The 20,389-nt window shown below is 39.3% G+C and overlaps 1 protein-coding gene across 3 annotated transcripts; it reads left to right on the top strand.

Annotated features, from left to right (window-relative positions):
* Positions 1-623: 623 nt before the first annotated feature.
* Positions 624-19,246, top strand: PPP1R17 (protein phosphatase 1 regulatory subunit 17). Of its 3 annotated transcripts, XM_058032114.1 has the most exons (6): positions 6,279-6,366; positions 8,096-8,208; positions 11,615-11,767; positions 13,163-13,324; positions 15,857-15,920; positions 18,309-18,371. In XM_058032114.1, exons 1-6 carry the CDS (start codon positions 6,338-6,340, stop codon positions 18,313-18,315), a joined length of 528 nt encoding a protein of 175 aa, XP_057888097.1. In that variant the 5' UTR covers positions 6,279-6,337; the 3' UTR covers positions 18,316-18,371. The 3 variants fall into 3 exon arrangements, with proteins under 3 accessions (XP_057888105.1, XP_057888097.1, XP_057888087.1); XM_058032122.1 differs by lacking the exons at positions 6,279-6,366; positions 15,857-15,920 and adding an exon at positions 624-958 and having other exon boundaries at positions 18,309-19,246; XM_058032104.1 differs by lacking the exon at positions 15,857-15,920 and having other exon boundaries at positions 18,309-19,246.
* The last annotated feature ends 1,143 nt before the right edge of the window (positions 19,247-20,389 follow it).

The raw sequence follows: 20,389 nt of genomic DNA, 5'->3' as shown, positions 1-20,389 counted from the left end.
CAATATTCTGTTTATGAAAGAAAGTATGCCATGCACATTTGAATTGCAGTCACTGAGTGGGGGGAAAAGAAGATAAGACAATGACAACTGTGAGCCACCACAGTTTTTATGGACAAAGGCATTTTTGTTGCAAATAATACTAAGAGAGGAGCAGTTCACAGTCCCACCACAGATTAGAGTATTTCTTCCAGAGCTTTTCCAATGTCAGGCATGTTTTTCTCTCAGCTGAAATAACAGTTCCATCCAAAGGCATGGGCTAAAATAGGAGAGACTGGCTCTGCTGGCAAACAACTGGCAGCCACGGAAGACTCCCTGCCTGGCCCCATAAACACCATGCTTGTATAACCAGTTGTGCCAGATATATATACAAAAAAAAATGCAGTCATCACTGAATCTCAGTGCTGGAGACAGTGTCCATCAGATTCTGTGCTTATAGTACTGCTCTAGATGTGTGCCCTGCCTTCTTGCTCCACTTCTATTCTCAACCTTCCCCTGGGACCCTGACAGCATCAGCCTTACTCCCTGCCCTTGTGATTTTCTTGCAGCTCTAGACCGAGCAGCTGCAGCTCACCTTTTGGCTCTCTGTGCCAAAGCTTTCACATCCTCTCTTTCTTCTTTGAGAGCATCAGCATCTGTGACTCTTGATCATCTGGCAGGAATGATGCCTCAGCCTTGAGGCACTGCTGGTCTCCCACGCATCTTGTTGCCTTTCCTTTGGCCCCTGCAGCTTGTGGAAGAGGACGGAAACAGGATTAGAATCTGCTGGTGGGGCAGGGAGTGGTGCTGCTGCTCCCTAGCCTCCAGGAGGACGCCCAAGTGCGGCCTTGCCACAGAGACAGCTTCCACTTGTTCGTAGATAAGAGAGGCAAGAGCATCAGCTGCAGCCCCAATACTGGGTTGGAGAAAGATCCTCCAGTGAGCCCCAACGACAAACTGCACCCTCCCCTCACACCGCTCAGTAAGTACTTCAGCAATGTGTTTTCCTCCCAGCTGGTTGGCTTCTTGATTTCCTTTTTTTTTCCTTTTTTTTTGAGGGGGTGTGTGGATTTGTTTGTTTGTTTGTTTGTTTGTTTGTTTTGGGTTTTTTAGCAGCCACCATCAGCAAGCTGCCTTATCACTTCTGGGGATGAGCAGGAAAGCACAGGATCCCCAATGCATAGGGAATGGGCTGGGGATGGTCCTATGTGGGGAAAGTTAAGGTATGACCTACCGAGTCTGGGATTTGTGGATAGGGAAATGGGGAGGAGAGGGTTTTAGAGCAAACTAAAGCACTAACTGGTGGGACAGTTCACAACCAAATTTGTAAGTCAGCAAAGTGGGAGCTAGTATTAAGCACTTCTTATCTCACTACTAAGTCTGGCATGTGCAAGGCGTTAATTTATACCTCAAGGAAAAAATTGGGGAAGACTGTATTTTTTATGATCTCCAAAGACAAAGACTTGTAACCAGAACTTGTGCAAATGTATCTTGCATTTTTTCAATCAAACAAATAAATGTTTTTATTTTACGAGTTTATTTTACAAGCTAGTAATGGGAATTAGTCTACCACCCAGCCACAGTTTTTGAAATACCACCCAGAAGCACACTGTCTGTGAGAAGAAACTGCTCCAAGACAATTCTGTGGTACTTCACCCATGCTAGTATTAGTAGCAAAAGTTTTGGATAGAGGGAGATATTCAGATCAGGCTTTCAAATATCAGTTTGCTAAGAAGATTTAAATATGCTATAAAAGTGAATAATCTGACAGGATGCCTGTGGAGAGCAGCCTAGTGCCCAAGTAACTGAAGAAGAAAGTTTGTGCATTAACATGAAGGTGTCTCCTGTATCTCGAAGGCATCACTCCAGTAGAATAATGTTAAACATATAGTAAAACTTGTAATTAAAAGGTTTGGAGCAGCAACACTGAGAATTTCTACTTGTAGGACATTTATATTCTCCTCTGACTTGTAATCTTGCTTTATTCAGATGATTTGCCAGGAAATAGTTGTAATGGGCTGAGATAGGATGGGGTATGGGTGAAGGTGCATCTTTTCTGATAAAGGTACCAAGGCTGCCTGCTGAGTAGAGATGGAAGAAGCCAAATGCAGCCAGATGTTGTAACATTCCCCATGTCCTGTTTCACATTATTTCTGAATAGGGCAGATGTGTGCAAGATGGCTTCATCCAATATCTTATTCATTCTTTCTGCATTTGTAAATGACTTCAAATAAATAACGAGCCTACTCACATTTTAGGGCCCTCCACAGGGGACATGCTACAGAAGGAATGACAGGTCTTGCTCTTTGCCTCCCACATAAGTTTAAGGTTGCAGGGATAAAGGAGCAGGTAAGGATGTTGGGAGCCCGTTTGTCCCTCCTTGCTTATGTGCTCATTTCAACCAGACAGAAAGGGGCAAACCAATTTAAAATGATATAATAATCAACTCCCCCAGGAAACTGTAAGTGCATGTTTAGTGAGAGAGGAGGCACCAGTCTTAAAAGGTAAACCCCCATGCCAGAGCAGCTCTTTGGGCAGGGCAGCAAAATGCTGATTTTTGTCCAGTCTGGACTGTAACTGATGAAGTCCAGCCTCTGCCTCGTGTCTGCATTGGGCAGCAGCCTCTGAGATACTCCCTATTTACTTTCATTTCCAGCTATTGAGTACATCAGCAGCAGCAAGGTCAGGCTCTGCCTATGAGAATGAGGACAAACAAGTGTGCACACTGTACCACCCTAGGACCTTAGTTGCCTCTGTTTCTGCCTCTGCTTCCCTCTATAAGAATAGAGGAATTCTTCTTAGGAATTGCTCTGGCTTCAGAAGATAAATACATAGGGCCAAACAGGCTTCTGTGGCAATGTTATTACCAACTATCAAAATGAAGTTATTAAATTCACATTGACTGCTGTCACCCAACAAGGATGCTCTCACAAGTACTTTTATTTATCTAGCATCCATGTCAACATGCCCATGGTTTGTTTAATAATTATGCATGCCCTGGAGATTAGCGCATTTTTCTTCAGGATATTGTCATTTGTAGAAACAAAACACTCTCCTGAACAAGAGTTCAAACAACACATACAATACCACATACACCACATGGTCTACTGAAATCTGCAGAGGCGCAGGTTGTGGATACCTTATAAAGGGCAAGTTCAGATATTCTAAGTATTCAATATACAAAGAAATAATGAGCCTTAATGTACAATGATAAGGAGTACTGACATTGATGCCCACATAACCCCTGTAAACTTTTATAAGAATTCCATATCACAACTTCATTTCTCCATCTTATAGGTAAGAATGATCACCTATGGGTGACTCATTTGAGAACTGCATTGTCCCTTCAGATTACATACAACTATCCATAGTACCTAATATCCACATAGTTGCATAGCCCCTACAACCCTTCAAACCCTAAGAGAAATGGAGATTTTCCCCCCAAGCCATTTCCATGCCTTATTCAAGATCAAATGAGAAATAAGCCCAGGTCTTCAGTTTTGTTCTCAAAGCTTTAGTTTTCTATCTTACAAGGTGAGTTTTTTCTCATGAGATTTCATTTTAAGTCAGTTTAAATGTCACATTATCAGATGGCCTTGAAAGACTTACATAATCTTATAAATATGTGGGAGTAGCTGTGCTGAGTATTCCCTAAACTCTAAGCTGATTACTTGTGGCACACATCTACATTAAACCAACTGTGTTTAAAATAGTTAACTAAAACAGGTATCTTTATCTGTATCTGGCAAAATATTTTTACCTATTTGAAGCCTGGAACTGGTTACATTAGTGAATTTTGTTATGGAAATCAAAATTTTAAACAAAGAAAGCAATCATATACTTGCAAATATTTGTGTGTTTTAGAACTGTGTTAGTGAGTGATAAGATAGCTTTATTTGGACACTTTAATCAAGTGGGTACAACAACTGAGAATTTTGAAAAAAATTAGTATGTGCTTTAACTTATCTAAAAATCCAAAAGTCTGATATCCAGAAAGTGAAAAATTCAGATATTTTTCATCTGAATCACCACATCTTACAAGGGTGTATGCCTAAGGGAGTCATGCTGTTATATGACAGTGATGCAGCATGAGATTTCATTAACATGAGGCTGAAGCAGCTTTTAGTAATACTTGGACTTTTCAGTCTGCCTTATCATTCATTGCCCTCTTCTGTCTGTAAGTAGAGCCAATCCAATCTCATGCCAAAAGTTTTAACAAGCAAAACTATGTAGGCAAAGATAGAACTTGCCTCAGCTTTAAGCAAAGCATTTCAGTTGTCCTTATCAGCTCTCTCTTTTCCAAGAAATAAGAGACTTGAAGTGACTCATTTAGGCACATATCTCCGAAGAAGGTGGTACAGCCGAGCTGCACTGTACCAAAGTCTCTGGCTAAATGACAATTGAATCCTAAATCATATAGGAAAATCTATAGTATCTCAGGAAGTATCTTCTATTGTGTGTGAAGCAGCCCACCAATGTAACCATTACAGATTCACAAAGGATTAATGTGGATCATTATGTCAAGAGACATAACAGGGCACAAGAAAAAAACACTTTACTTCATCACATGAATAGCATTTGCTACCAAGGTGACTGATGGCAGCAGAGAGTGCAAACCACACTAATGTGAAGGCTGCTAAGAAAAGTGTTGCACCTAATGCGTGAAAATCTGAGAACATGCTTCAATTTGTAAAGCCATATTAATGGCTTCATACAGCCCCGATAGCAGGCTCTCTTCCCACATAAAATGTTACTGGGGAATCTGTTTCCTTAGTGGCAGGCACTGATTTGAGTTGTTTGGGAAAGCACAATAACAATGTCACATGCAGCAACTTTCCTTTGAAGGAGAGCTCTGTGTGTAATCCATGATGACAGGATGTAACAGCGCTCACAGGTTCACACGTCAGACACAATGTATATGCACCCAAGATACCAAAATCCATTATTTATTTTGGCAATTTCTATCTTTTTATTCTTTTGTCACATAGACTGTTACAAAGTGCAGTGCTTGCTTAGTAAGCAAGGCAATGCTTGCTTCAGGGCAGATTTACAAAAGAAAAGAAATGGAAGGGGAGTGTCATGAGTTAGCCTGCAAACCAGAATTTTAAAGCACTGAAGATGCCAAGCGCTTGGCATGTGTGACAGTGAAAATATAAACACAGACCTAAGAGATGTATTTTAGATAATATTTTCCAAACTACCATAATAAGAAAAAATAATGAAGCAATCCTACATTAAGTCTCTTTACAAAGCTTAAATTTTATTGGGTGAAATAATTCAATGAAACAACTTATTGAAATCTAACCTAATTTAATCATATTTTATAAGCTATTTCCACTAAATATAATTTACTACCAATCTTACATTTAAATTTTGCTATCTATCCCCAGTCTTTTCTGCCTTAAGACATGTTAAAAACAAAAATGTCCATAGTGTCTGAAATAATATCCCTGATTTCACTGAAAACCTTGTAAACAGAGTATTCTTCTGAAAATAACATTTTACCTACAGTCATAATATTTAGCCAGCATGCCCTAACCAAATCCAGTAAAATCAAATGGCATCAAAAGAATAAAACACCCTCAAATCACAAAATGTAGTGCAAGCCTTCATAAGGACAGATAAGTTTTGTATTAAATAAAATGATATCTGCTTTATTTTAAACCACAGCTGTAGCTTACTTATACAGTGAATAAATCAAGCAACCATTCAAGGTGCTTTCAAAGATTTCTTTCTCTAGAGTCTTCCTAAGTGAGGAATTTTTCTTGTAGTGAAGGCAAATGAGCCTTCAGCCAGTGTAACACTTTAGTACAGATGTGAGGCTGGACTGGGACATTTCTATAGTGAACATTTGAAGGTGAAATCCCTCATCAAGGCCTGATTCAGTAAGATCTTAATAATTTGTAGAATATTACAAATTAAATAGTGAAACATAAGGGAATTAATTCCATATATACATTATCAGTCAATGTTAACTTTTGATGTTGACATGAGTTGAGTCAAATTTGATGCTGCCAGCCAGTTGTGGCAGGACATCTATCCCACCCTCCTCTCTACCACTGACATTTGGTCTATAAAGAGATAACCTAAGGGCTGAAAGGCCCAGCAAGAGGTCATCCCTGGTACCAAAAGTACTCAGACCTCAGCTAAGAATCAGCATCTTAGTCTAGAGAGCAGATGTGGGAAGAGATAAAGGAAATATTTTTGACTGAAAGACTGTGTTTTACAAACTGTAAGAGATATATGAGTTATCACACAGGTAGAAACCTTCTACACACACACCCTGAAATTGTGGGAGATTTCTCCCTGGACTGTGGACTCAAACCCGTAGTTACTTCCCTGAGGATTGAGGGAAAGGATTATGATGTGTGCCCCATCACCAAATGGATGGTAAGATACATTGAATCCAAATTATTTCTTTGCTAGATGTAACATTAATAGGTACATTTAACCTTGCTCTGTATATGTCTACTATTAGTCTTTTTTTTGATCTTTATTCCTCTGTAGTATTACTTTGTTTTAAATCTTATGTCTGTTAGTTTTCTGTCTATTACATAAAAAATTCATTCTATAATAGACTGAATCAGCCTATATTAAAGAACTTGTGAATGAGAGTGAGCTTTGGGGTGCTGGCTACCTCAATAAAGCTATTGCCTGCTGTCAGAGGCCTGGGCAAAAGGCAAGGGCTTATCTAAACCAACACATAGAATCATAACAGCAGTGTTATTCTATTTATTTGTAAGTCACTGTCATTTAAGACGTGTTCCATTCACTGAAGAACTACATCAGTGCAACCTTTTCCACCTTCTTTTGCAAATACTTTGTTCAAGGGTTAATTGTTCTTCACATAGATGCAAGTTTAGTCATGGAAATGAGATTAACTCCCTTACTGTTCTGTCCCTTGTCAGCAAACAACCAATGCAATTTACAAAGAAATAATAAGTAATTTCTTTTCCTCCAGCAAGATAAAACCAAACTCCCAGAGTTTAGTCTCCTATTTTCCCATCCTCCTTTTCACTGTTATTCTGCAACTGCCTCTTTTCTTACTTTTCTTTTTTATTTGCCTTGTCTTCTCTACCTCCCCTTCCTCTTTTTTTCCTCAATTACTTCTTTCATCTTCTATTCATAATGTCTCCAGTTTTTTTCTTTTCCTCATTGCCTTTCTTCTCCTTACAAGGAAGTCATACTCTGCTCTTATTCCCTGAAAATGGAGAAGGAGGTTATGAATGAAAAACTACCCCAGTTGTTGCTAGATCACTTGGACTGCACCTTCAGGTTAAAGGTTGCTTCCCTTTAACATTGCCTTTGTCATTCTGATGAGTTTCTGCTAAGCAACAATAGAAATGATCAGCAGTGAAAAATGGTCTAATTTTCTTCTTTCTATGGTGGCATCTGTGGCAGCCCCAGGATCAAGTCTCAGCTTGCAAGGTGCTGAGGAAGCTCAGGTAGGAGGATGGGTGAGGATGCACTTCTACACCCACTGCAGCTATAAGTAAAGGGAGACGAAATAGCCCAAACAGCAATCCAGTGAGACTTACAGAGCATGGACACTTAAATAGCTCCATGAAATGGGTTCCCATGGTCTTACCAAAGTGATGAGTAAGTTTACTTCATGATGGCTTTGGGATCTGTGAGCACTGGCCATCTTTCTGAGGCAGCACTTTACAGCTGATTTTTCTGGTATGTAAGGTATCTTAGTGAAGCTGGACTTAAAAGACCAAGTCAACAGAATTAATGATTTAAGTTAGTTCATATAATAAATATGATCCTTAGTTTACTGTTAAGAACAAGTGGAGAAGAAAACCAAAACAAAACATCCTCTTCCTTAGCATTTACTTTGTGTATGAGATAGCACTTTCTATGTGCTCAAAATAAAAAGTATGTTTTTCTGTGGAGTCAATCTATGCTAGTGTGGGTTGCTTATAGCAAGGTAGGTGGAGAAACAGATTACTGTGTGTATAACCAAGACAGTGAATCGCAGCATGTATGAGTAAAAAATCAGGTCAGCAGACTGCTGGAAGACAAGAACTCTTCATCAATTGTTAGGTAACACCAATATGTTTGTTTTATGTCATGCTGCTGAATTTCTTTAATTTTTTTTTTCATTAATGTGGTGTAGTATCTTCATAGGAGGAGAAAAGGCTGCTTCAATGATGTCAACAGAATGTGTTCAGCCACTTGATATCCCAGATGACAGACTGGACAAGCAAAATTCACAGTGTAACCATTTAGGTAAGTGTTGTTTGATGATGTCATTGCTCTAATGAGGGTATTGTCTTCACATAATAAAGTCCAGTGATACAACTAACCTTCCAGGAAAACACATAGATTACACCTTCTGCTGACACTTCTAGTGCCAGATGGAAAGACAAAGAGCACTTTTTCTGCATATAAATATCAGCTGAATCTCTAGAGTGAAGTTAATTAAAGAGGAGAAAGGAAAAAGAGTCATTGATTTTTCCCTGGTAGAGCAGTTTCTTCATTTATACCACAGCAAATGGAAAGTTAGGATATAGCTGAACTTTCCCTAAATATATCTTCCATATGCAATTTGAGTAAAAGATTTCAAGCATTCAATTTGCCATCACTGAGACAGCTTTCTAAAAATGTTTTCTGTGTTGGGAAGTTTTTTTCTTTTCACAAATGGAACGGGACTGCTGGGAAACATTCCCTGAGCTTTTATTGCAGCCTCATTACATGGTTGAGACAATAGAAAGATGGCAGAAGCTCTGCCAGCAATGTACTGCCAGCAACAGCCAAAGACATCTTTGTTACAGAGCATTTAAAATACTTCCTAGCCAACAGTGTATTGCTAAAGCTTACAGACAATTGTTTTAGCCAATTACTAAAAGTACATGTACACCTGCTTCACACAATGCTTGCTTGTCTCCTTTCTATTAACTATACACCATACACCATTATTAAGCTTAAAACTGTCTACTATCTTGGTAAGCATAATTTTCTGTAGTCTTAAGGTCTATCTTAGCCAAACCTAAAACTCAAGCTATTGTTTCATGTCCTTGCTTGCTATACCATTGTAACTTTTTCTACCTTCAGACTTTGCAGCTGTAGCTAGTTCTAAGTTTCTCTGCTCTTTCTCCTTCTCAGGCCTGCTTTTCCAGCTTTGTGAAAATCATCTTTCCTTCACTCTTTCCCACAGTTTTCTCCTTCCTCATCAGTTTCCTTTCTTGAAGCTACTTCTTACAGCTTTCACAATGAGCATACTAGGATTGTCTTTGCTCTGTCACACTCCAGAATACTAGATTTCATGCTTGATAGATAAATTTTTGCTTATTCATGGTCTTTGCCTCTGCTTCTAGTGCTATGATTTCACTCTTATCTTACAAAATTGTCCTGAAGATTTAGCAACCCAGAAAGAAAAATCTGTTTGCTTGTTACCTTTGTGACAACAATAATGAAACACAAATGCAATTTCACTTCCTTGTAAAAAAAAAGTCTCACCACGGGTTTCATAAATTTTGTTTATTAGTACTGCAAGGAAGGTATCCTAGTTCTATCTCTGCTACGTGGCATTTCTAGCCACAGACACTGTTTTTACAACTGCTAGTATACCATAGTTGGTCCATAAAATTGCTTATTTAAATATATACAGAATGAGTTTCTTTATACTGTTGGAAAACAGAGGCAATGGGAGGGTAAACGATCTCATTAGGACTATGAAGAAAGCCTATGAAGGTCAGAAAAAAGCCCCACATCTCCAGGGACTTAACCCAGAGGCCATCCTTCCCACATCTACCTGCAGGCTCACAGATATAACAGCTGCCTTACATAGTGTGAAAGAGCCTGCAATGAAGTTGTGCTTGCCTGAAAGTCTGCAGCCAGGGGCTGGGTAACCATGTGAGGAGCCCAGCTGAAGGCAAACAAGCTGCTTTTAAGAATTCAAAACAGTGGTTTCTGTGATGATACTAATGACATGTTCACAAATGAGTGGTTAAAATGCTTAAAGAATCGTTGTCAAGGTTATTGGCAAAAAGCAGAGTTTAATACGAATTCATGAGAATGCAACTTTAACAGAGTTAAGTGGCAAAGTTCATTCTATTACTTACTATGTAGACAAAGCATACATAAGTAAATTGGATTAGAAGCAACTTGGAATGATTTACATGAAGACTGGGGATGCAAGAGGGTAAGGGTGCAGAGGATATGGATGTAAGAAAAGGGTGCAAAAGCACTTAATCATTGACTAATTTTATATTTGAAAAAATAATTCAATAGATTTGCTACAATTATAACAGTGAGTTAATTATATACTCAAAATAACAACATTCATACCATGATCTATTCACTTGCATGAACACATGAACAAAGATGTATACATCTATATTAACAAGTGTAAAGGTATCTATCAAAAATTCCTGTCAGGCTCAGTGCAGTAATCATATCAAATCCCTTAGTGTTTCTCAACCAGCCTGGGCTGCACTTCAAGGAGATTGTATGTGTGGGGATGGTATCTGCCTAGACCTTTTTATCAGCAACAGTCTTTCAAGTATTGCAAACTTGAGGGTTTGCAAGCTCCAAGAGGCATCCTACTTAGAGGCCCACTGTGTTCAAGGAGAGCTCAAACAGCTCTCCTTGCTGCTACACTGCTGTTTGTAGCATTATAAGATGATTTTTCCAAAAACTTCCAGTAAAAATAGTACTATTACACTCAGGCTATGATTAATTTTTTGAAAAAGTCTCATAACAATGGTATCATTTCAGTTGGGTAAATGACTTACCAAAGCTAATAAGAATGACTGATTATCCTTTGTTCCTTACTTTGGTCGGACTGCTCATGTTCCTGGTATGGTCAGAATAGTTCCTACCTTTACCATACAAGAGCACCCAGGATGGTCATAGATGCTTCAGTGCCCAAGTGGCACAGTTAAGGGGCGCCTCACCACTCAGCTGATTACACTAAGGCTTATCAGAAGCTGCTGAGATTGTAGAGCAGGCCTAAAGAGAAGTTGAGGGAGAAGGATGTACTACCACAACAAACTATCTTCTGTATTTTCAGCTTGCCTGAGCACCCAGAAATACAGACCCTTGCAGAAAAAGTCATGTTGACCTTCTGGGTGATCTGAGTAAAGGATTGTTTTAAAGGAAAACCAAAAATCCAGCATCATGTTATGTAAATAAAAAGCAAACACCAATTGCTCATTAGCTCTGGAAATAAAGGTAACTCTTGAAGGGAACAATATACTGACTGGCTCATTTTACAAATAGACTGACCCTATATATGTATAAAAGACCCTATATATGTATAAAACTTTACTTCACAGAACTGGCCTTGTAACTCTTGAAGATACAATCCACACAGTTACCACTGGATAAAACAGGGGTGGCTATGGAACCTCTGCACACAATGATGCAGCCTCTCCTCTGACATGTAAACACACAAGCTGCCCACAACTCTCTCTGTTTTATGGGTACTGCCAACAACACAGAAGGACTTCCTAAGTCACTTGACTTCCATGTAGTATGGCACAGAGCCCTCTTTTGTTTGCTTTCTAAATATTTAAGAGATTTTTCTTCCTGGGCATTTGAATTAAAGCACTATTATCAAAGTTATTCTTTCCACCATCTGTTTTTTTTATGTCCCCTAAGTTTTAATTTCCATTATATTTTTTCCCTGCAGAAGATCTTTCAGAGCAGCTGATTAAGAGCTGTGACCTCAAAAATAAACCAAGAAAAGGTAAAATTCTCACAGCCTCTCAGAAGACTGAACAGGAGCAAAAGAAGCCAAAGAGAAAAGATACACCTGCTTTGCATACTCCACCACCTCTAACATGTGAGCAGTAAATCTCTTGACTTTGAAATCCCAATTCATGTCTGGGGACTGGAGAGGGATGAAAGTCAATGGAACGTTCAAACAGTTATGTCCCCTTGGATGCAAACACGAACACAGCTTCCTGCATGTGCACCTGGGAAGGCAGGGGAAGAAAAAGGTCTGTCTTTCTCAAAGATATTCCTGTTAGTTGAAGGGTTTGGTCTCACTTCTGGGAATACCAAGGTGGATAGGTTTATGCTCTGAAAAACCTGCTTCCGTGGATTTCATAGACTTGCTGATAAATAATGTTACATTACTGCGTGATACTATGTCTATGTATTGGCAGCTGCTGAGCCATACTAGATGTCCCAATTGGATATGGTCCAAAATCAAAAAAAGGATCCAGTCCAGCCCTTGCACTTTCCCATGAAACTTGCATCCAGTGCCCAGCAGGAGGCTGGGGCTGAGGCTTGGAGTAGACCAGTCAAGCACACAAGCCACCTGCAGGATGGTTCTCCCGGAAATCACAGGGATCATGTGTTTATGGGGACTCTGGCAAAGGGTAGGTGTTTCAGGAAGCCAGAAAACATCACAGCAATGAAGGGGCTTCTTGTGGAATGCTCCCTACTGTGGCACAAATACAGATATTTGAGACCCAAATGCCACCAACCTGGAGAAGGGAAGAATAAGCAGGAGAATTCTACTGAAACCTAATGATCCAAAACCAGCAGTGGGAATAAATGTTTGTCACTCTCAGCTAATAAGCAGTGTTATAATTTCCATCAAGAGAGCTGTGCTCTTACATTATTGAATTCTTCTTCCCATGCTGCACATACATGGAGGAGTTAGCCTGAAACTACTTGTGTGCTTCTCTGTATATCTGCAACAATTCACCAAGTCAAAAATAAGCAGCGGGATTTTCCAGTATCTGTAATCCAGATATTTGATTCTGTTCAGTTTTCACATGTACCTTCCATCAGCAATTCTCTCTTAGGAAGAGCAGCTCAGAGGCTGGAGAGCTGTGTTTACTTCCTGCAATTGTCATATCATAAAGAAAAAATTTTTTCACTAGCCTCTTCTGTGTGGTCATATTGCTCCCAAGTAACCTCTTGAACGTCTGTGTGATTAAGTTACTGTGGTAAGATGTCTAAAGTTCTGGAATAGGAGATTACACTCATCTGTCCCACGATTTTTAGTGCATTATGTATAATCAGAAGCCAGCTGGCCTGATAGCATCATTTTCTAGAGCCTATGGGAAATAATGAATTTGAAAGAAATGTAGGGTAGGTACATCATGCAGCAGACCATGCAGTTGTGCCACTCTACTTCAGAGTAGTCTTTGGGAGAGCTACACAGGTGGAAATTTCTTCAATGTAAACAGGCTAAAGTAGCATTTTCTTTATTGCTTGCTTACAGGCATAGTTTCAGACTCATCTGAAAATCTGCTGAAAAGGTATGGTATCCCAGAGAAGTCACAGAGAGAGAGAGTGTCTCCAGTCTCTCAAATCACTGGACGGGAGCAGAAAAAGCCCAGAAGAAAAGATACACCTGCAATACACATCCCACCTTTGATAATGGGTAAGAAACTTAGGTAAAGACCCTCCTAGGAGGCAGCAAAAAGTGGCTAGTGTCAGAGATATACTTAGAAGGCTGAAAGGAGGTTGCCCTCTGCTCAGTAGAGTAGCAGTTCTTGAACTGGACCTATTTGGTCTAAGTATATAATAATAGTGGGGTGAAAATGAAAGGTCTAATACATATCCCATGTTCAAGCTCCAAGGATAGAAAGAACAGGTAGAAAGAATAGGCATTTGGTCACTTGGTTGTCTCTTGCAAATTGCAATCCTACTTTTCTGAAAACCCAACTACTGCCCTGCTTTTCAAACCTAAGCACATAGAAATTTTTAGGTCACCGGCACTAAAATGCCTCCAACAACCTGGAGCAAAGCTGTACTGATTAATCCCCTCCTTCATTTGGCAGTCCCTGACAGGCACAGGCACTGATGTAGCCAAGTGGTGATGAATTTCTCATTAGCAGCACCTTAAAGATAATTCTGTGTATCAGGAATGACATAGACACCATGTTACTTGCCAATGGGGAAAGTTAGGGAAGGGAAGGGAAGGGAAGGGAAGGGAAGGGAAGGGAAGGGAAGGGAAGGGAAGGGAAGGGAAGGGAAGGGAAGGGAAGGGAAGGGAAGGGAAGGGAAGGGAAGGGAAGGGAAGGGAAGGGAAGGGAAGGGAAGGGAAGGGAAGGGAAGGGAAGGGAAGGGAAGGGAAGGGAAGGGAAGGGAAGGGAAACTTTACCATGGATCATTTGGAAAGAGCTAACCTGCTTTTTGGGTAAACTCAGGAGTCAGAGCTCAGGAACATACACTAAATAAAGCTGCATCATGCTTTATGAACAAATTCCCTCTCTTATTTAAATTAAGAAGTGATGAAGGAAAAGTATATTTATGTAATTCTGATTACCTAGTTATAGCATACAAACCAGCTTTTTTAGAGCAGATTCTAGAGACAGCTTAAGTGTATGGCCCAAACAGAGGTCCCCAGCTGTAAAAGGAACCCATATTAGTAGTGTGTCTGATGCTTACCACGGTAAATAGCAATGAATCACTTTGCTAACTGATGAACTCCAGAGGTTCCCAGTAGAGTTCAGGATTCAAAGCTCAGAGGGATGCAGTCCAGAGATGCATGTTATAAATTTTCCATGGACCACCAGCAATTTCAAGGACAAATTAGCATTTTAATGCAAAACAACAGAAAGAGAATACAAACAGGAAGTCAAAATGGTAGTGATTTGTATAACACTGGGAAAACGTTTTTTTTTTCTTTGATATGATGCCTCTGATCACTTGTGAAGAAAATGTGTTTTACTGAATGCAGTTTGGAAGTTCTGGGTTTCAAAGAGTGAGAAGCATGTTTGATTTGCTAAACATTTGTAAGTTAGTCTTTCTCTGTTTGCTGTTTTAAAAAGTCACTTAGCCTCCCTACCTCTGTTTCCCTAGCTGTGTGTATTATGAAATGCAACTCATCCTGCAGATCTATTTTAAGGATTATTAGATTGTTCTGTTAATATCTGCCAAGGAATCTGGCTAAAGAAAACAGAGGGTAAATATACAATATCACCATAATTTCCCAACAGAACTTGCAAGTAATTGCAATTTTTAGGTACACTCTAGAACCACAATGGCTCACAGAAACACGAGTGTTTCTGTTAGAAAGCTAAAAACTAGACAGAAAAAGTTGTCTTAAATCATTTATTTGTCAGGTGCCACCTAGATTTAAGCCATACCTCTTGGGCTACAAATCAGAGAAACAAGATAGCACATGCCTACAGACTGCCTAGGGACAATGCCTGCAGCTGAGCTGGAGAGGGAAGAGGTGAATAGTTAAACTTCCATTCTTCTTACCCAGATGTTTTCAATGGGAGTGTGGTATTTTTCTAAAGGAGCTGCCTTAACTGGTTTTCTAAGCTATGAGAAAGAATGAGGATTTGAAACTAAGTTTACAACTTATCTCTCATTTGATTAGGAAACCTCAGTGACATTTCAGGAACTGTATTCCCATATTTACACATGTATTTACATTCTAGCTCAAACCCACAGGGCTAAAGACCATTAATTTAGTTAATGGACTATATAATGCTAAGCGGGGATGGCAACAGAGTGTTCCAGAGTTGACTACAGGCTTGGATCAGATTCAAGCCATTTACTGTCAAGTGATATGGAAAAAATTACCATTAGAAATTTGCCTATATTTTGTCTTCTGGTCTAATTCCTTCAGAAAGACAAGGTGTTGGCTGACTGAAGGAGAACTTGCTACTGAAGGAGACATCTGCTCATGACTCATTTGTATTGATGTGGCATAACATTAACTGTGCCACTTCAGTAGAAGTTTGAAGGCTGAATACATTTAGAAGCCTGACCCTTGTAGAGGAGATTTCAGATAACTAACTTAGTAGGCCCCTTTCTTTAACTGCATTTCCCAATTGGATTGGATGTTCTCGAGGTGTAAAACTGATTCTGCTTCTCATCTGGACCACATGCCACCTAGCAGATACATTAATTTTCCTAATTTTACACAGTACATTTGACTGGCTTTTATTTGTGACAGAAAATCTCTCAGACCACCCAGAAGGGAGAGGGACTGTCCTAGGAGTGCTGGTCAAAACAAAGAGGTATAACACATCTGCCATTTTCGCTGCATTTACAAAAAAGTATTTTTGTGGACAGCTGTTCAAGAGACTATTAAATAAGATCTTTTACTAGAATTAAGTGGAGTTTCTTGAATTGGTATCTAGAAGTGGTTTGCAGGGGATCTCAAGGAGAAATATTAGAAATGGTGGCATATAAAGTGTAGTTAACTATCTTTACATTTTAGTTAGACAAAAGAATCCCTCTGGACCTGTGATCCAAGGACACACCACAGCCTCGGGCCCTGAAAAGTAGATAACCAAAAGTGAGTTGGGGAGGAGCGAGCTGTGGGAATATGGCTTCATTGCCTGAAGCTGTAATTGGAGAATTAACCCCTGAAATGCAAACAGACAAAACTTCTATCTGCTTGAAAAACCTTTGACTGCCGTCCCTCTTGGGTGTAGCCTCCATGAGGTTTTTACACTTGGGTGTAGCTATTGAAGGCCTTTAAAAAATACCCACTTTATTCTCTTAACTCTGTCAAGCCTCTGTTCTAGGTAGCCACTCCAAGACATCAATACCATTTAGCACTGAGTGCTGCTTACTTCAGCAAGACTAATGACAAGGAGACAGAACAGAAAGGTTTGTCTATATTTACTTAGCTCACATAGCTCTGCTGGGTCTTCTCAGGTCTCCAAGTTTATAATTCAGGTTCTGTTTTGCACAGCAGTTCCATAAAAGCTTAGTTTCTTTGTGTGTGCTACCAGATGGAATAAATCTGAAAGTAAATAAGTAGCAAATATTGGGCCAGCCTTCAACCAAAGGCTTTTCATAGCAAATCATGGAGCCATCACTGGTGAACTTCAGCTGGCAGAATGATGTACCTTGGATGTATCTTGAAAGTTAAATATGCATCCTTAGAATAGGAAGGGAATAGAATTCAGGCATTTAAATACATAGGTTATTTTGCCTGACACAGGCACCAGTCTGCCACAGGCAGGTAATCACTTGAAAACAGATTCAGAATACAGGATCTGAAAAGCTCTGTACAGACAGGCAGCATCTTAGCAGACTGCTTTGATTCCATGCCAAGTGTTCAAAGGCAGTTTCAACAGCAGGCAACAAAGTGTCATTGGAGGTATAACTGAAAGTAACTGAAAATTGCATTAGTTTCTGTCATTCTCTCAATAGCAAATGCATATAGATTGAATTTCATCACACAGTTGAAGGTACATTTTAAGCACATATTATGTTTTCCCTGCCCCTCAATGGCCATTGAAAACCAACAAAAAATAACCCCCACTCTCCTTTGCAGCACACACAACCCAAAACACAAAGGCATCAGGAAAAAAAACCCTTGTCTATCTTTGCCTAGGTTGCCTATAGGAATAGAAATCTGTGTGAGGAATATTTACATCTATCTCCATAAAATGTGATCATTCTTTGCAGTTAACAAGAGCTACTTAATTGCTGCTTGAACAAATGAAGTCCTTTGTGTTTCAAATTAACTGAAAGACATAAATGAATGTTAATAATTTATGCCTTTCAGTTTATCTCATAGTGCTGCTGAAACCAGCTAGTTTACAAGAATATAAATGAAGCAGGAGCTAACTTAAATGAAGGGCATTATAGGTAAATATTTTGTATCTAATGCATTGTTCTCCCATTACTCTTACTTTTTTTTTAATGAGGAAAGCAGTTACAATATTTGTTACATCTGGGTATTATATAAAAGCCTCTGGATCCTCAAAGGACAGACTTACTGGTTTAACAGAGAAAAAGAGAGAGACACAGAGAAAGGAGAAGTGACAGATTTGTGGGAAGTATGATCTACAATCCAAGTCTATTTTCACATTGTTCTTCATTTAGTAGCTTTTGCAATTTATTGATGCTTTATCATTTCAGTGGAGATTGCACTTGTCATGTGGGTATTTAAACATCTCTTGTTTCACCTGCACTTGCAAGATCTAAGTAATATGCTATAGACGTAGAGAAAATCTACTTGTCCATAAAAGCTGTTCCTGTTACAAAGATTAATTACAGTATTTGCTTCATCATGCAAGCTCTTTCCCTTATTTAGCTACCCAAACCCTTCTAACAAACAGGTTCCCAAATGAAACTTCAGTCTCTTTTTACAGATAGCAAAAATATACTGAATTTAAGAATGCTTAATAATTTTTGCTAAAAATGCAGTGATTCAACTCTAGTTCAGTAAGTATTAAGGGACTGAAATGCCAAAAAGAAATGAGGAGTAATTCGTGTGATGACAGTAAAATCAAGAAATAAGAGAAAAGTGAAAATTCTCTTTTGCCTGATGTTTTCTAGAAAGTAGTATATTAAATCAACTCACTTTTCCACCTTTTTTTATTTGGTTTTTTGTTTGTTTGTTTCTTTGTTTCTTTGTTTGTTTTTTGTGTTCTTCTCTTTTTAAGGCACTAAGCTATTTACAGAAGAAGAACAAACAGTGATTATGGAAGATGAAGAAAAGGATGGAGACACTATCCACAGTTAGATTACAATGATATTTCAATAATACAATGTAAATAATCATGGGTCATTCAAAGTGGCAGCACATTAAAAAAGACCTTTCACCTTTATAAATAATTTTCTCAGTTGTACACTTGAATTTAAACTACCACCAAGTGCTTATCTGCTTATCTGCATCTCATAATTCCCAGCAAGCATTATTGGACATGAATAGCAGAAATTTCAGTTACACAGGGTTTGAAGGATTCTGTCGGTTTACTAGAAGGGGCTTCCTAGCATTTTTGTCAAGAAGGAATCCACCTCAGATCAGATCTAGTTTTGTGCGGTGCGGTACTCACACAGTACCCGGCACTAGAAGTGGTAACGCAGAGTAGTAAAACATCAGCTAGTGATTCAAATTGCTTTTTTTGCCTGACACTTGACCTAATTTGTTCAGCTTTCATTTCCTGGAATAACACTGACCACAGTGAAAATTCCCAAGTGCAGACTTGATGGGATAGATGAAGAAGGTGAGAGGGTCAGGATTCAATTCTAGAGTCTCTGAAAGCAAAGCAAATATTTCCTCTGCCTGTATCTGCTCATGACTTGTGTCTGTAAAGAGGAAAAGATAAATTTACTTTAGAATTAAAATTACACCTAAGGGCTCTCAGCGTTGACAGATACATCAAACAGGATGGAGAGCAGAGATCTCAGAGGAGAAACACTAGGGAAGTGCAATGCCAGCTGGTAATTGTCTCCACTGGATTGCTGAAAGATAAAATTGTGGGATAGCTGATGCTTTTGCTCCAAATAATTTATTTTCACATCTGCTTTTTAAATTGAATCCTAGGTAATCAGTTAGGAGAGGTTTTAAAAATTCAAAATCACAGCAGGAAGGTAAAAATCGAGTAAAAGGAATAATGTTACTTAATGGCATATGCTTACTGCAAGGTAGAAGAGCATCATGTGACTTTTTAAATAGTTTACCTCAATGATTCAAACAAGAATTGCTTTCACAGCTAGCTACAGCATTTGTAGAGAGATGGGTATTGGTAGAATATTTTACCAAAAAAAAAGATAGAACAGGACACTGTGTGCTTATCTTAATAACTCTGGGATAGATGGAGTAGCACTGCCAGCTGAACCCTTAGGGAAGTAAGCAGAGAGGTTGAAGATTATCTAGCCTGGCAGACTGAATTTAGTTATCTTTTTAAGTCGCTTATAGAGACAGCTGAGGACCATACTAGTTTGGACTCCATTTGCCACTGTAACTGACCCAACATCTTTCATGAGAATGCATTCCATTCACATATATATGTGAATGTATACTCTCAAGATGTAATCAATGAGCTTACAATAAATAATTGCATATTAAAATGCACAAGAGGTCCACTATATGATTAATGGGATACCTCTTACTTAGAAAGTGTACTTGTTTTTATCCTATTAATCTAACAGTGACATAAGACAATACTTAAAATATAAACAATCAATAGTTCAAGTAACAACATTAATATAAGATCCATAGTAAAGTGTGGAAACAGATGTGCATGCCAGCCCTCTCCCTTGGAGAGGTATCCCTTGAATGGGTTATGATAAGATAAGATCCTCTCAAAGTCTCATGGATTGAGAAATCCTCCTTGGTCATGGTGAGTTCCCAGCATGCTTTGGAACCCCATGTAGATTTGTTGGGACTGATTGGTTTTTCCCTCATTGTATCACCCCTGCTTTTCCCCAGAAAAAAACCCAGTTTCTGCCCTGTTCAGGAGAGAGCTGCTGTTGCTGGCATCCTTTGCAGGGTGCTGGAATAAAGGCTACCTCTGTGGAACAACCACATGGCTCTCCTGTCTCTTTGTCTCTGTGTTGGCCAGGGTACGCCTCACAAGGCAGAGCTGAAATCACTGCTAAGAGCTGAGCTGAGCTAGCTGCCCCTTGTTGAGGTTACCCGGCAGCTGAAGGACTTCCTAAGGCTCCTAGAAAGTTGTCTCTTGCAGGACCTCTCTCTGAGAAGGTTGTGGCATCCAGGTCGAGCCATCAGACCCCCGAC

This window comes from Melospiza georgiana, chromosome 1 (assembly GCF_028018845.1).
Source record: "Melospiza georgiana isolate bMelGeo1 chromosome 1, bMelGeo1.pri, whole genome shotgun sequence".
In the NCBI taxonomy this organism is placed as follows: domain Eukaryota; kingdom Metazoa; phylum Chordata; class Aves; order Passeriformes; family Passerellidae; genus Melospiza; species Melospiza georgiana.
This window is presented reverse-complemented; position numbering and strand designations above follow the sequence as displayed.

Bases quoted from the DNA above. Each gene is read 5' to 3' on its own strand.
- PPP1R17 (XM_058032104.1), top strand. From the start codon at position 6,338: ATGATGTGTGCCCCATCACCAAATGGATG. The intron at 8,209-11,614 runs GTAAGTGTTGTT...TTTTCCCTGCAG, and splicing joins TTCACAGTGTAACCATTTAG to AAGATCTTTCAGAGCAGCTG. The intron at 11,768-13,162 runs GTGAGCAGTAAA...GCTTGCTTACAG, and splicing joins TACTCCACCACCTCTAACAT to GCATAGTTTCAGACTCATCT.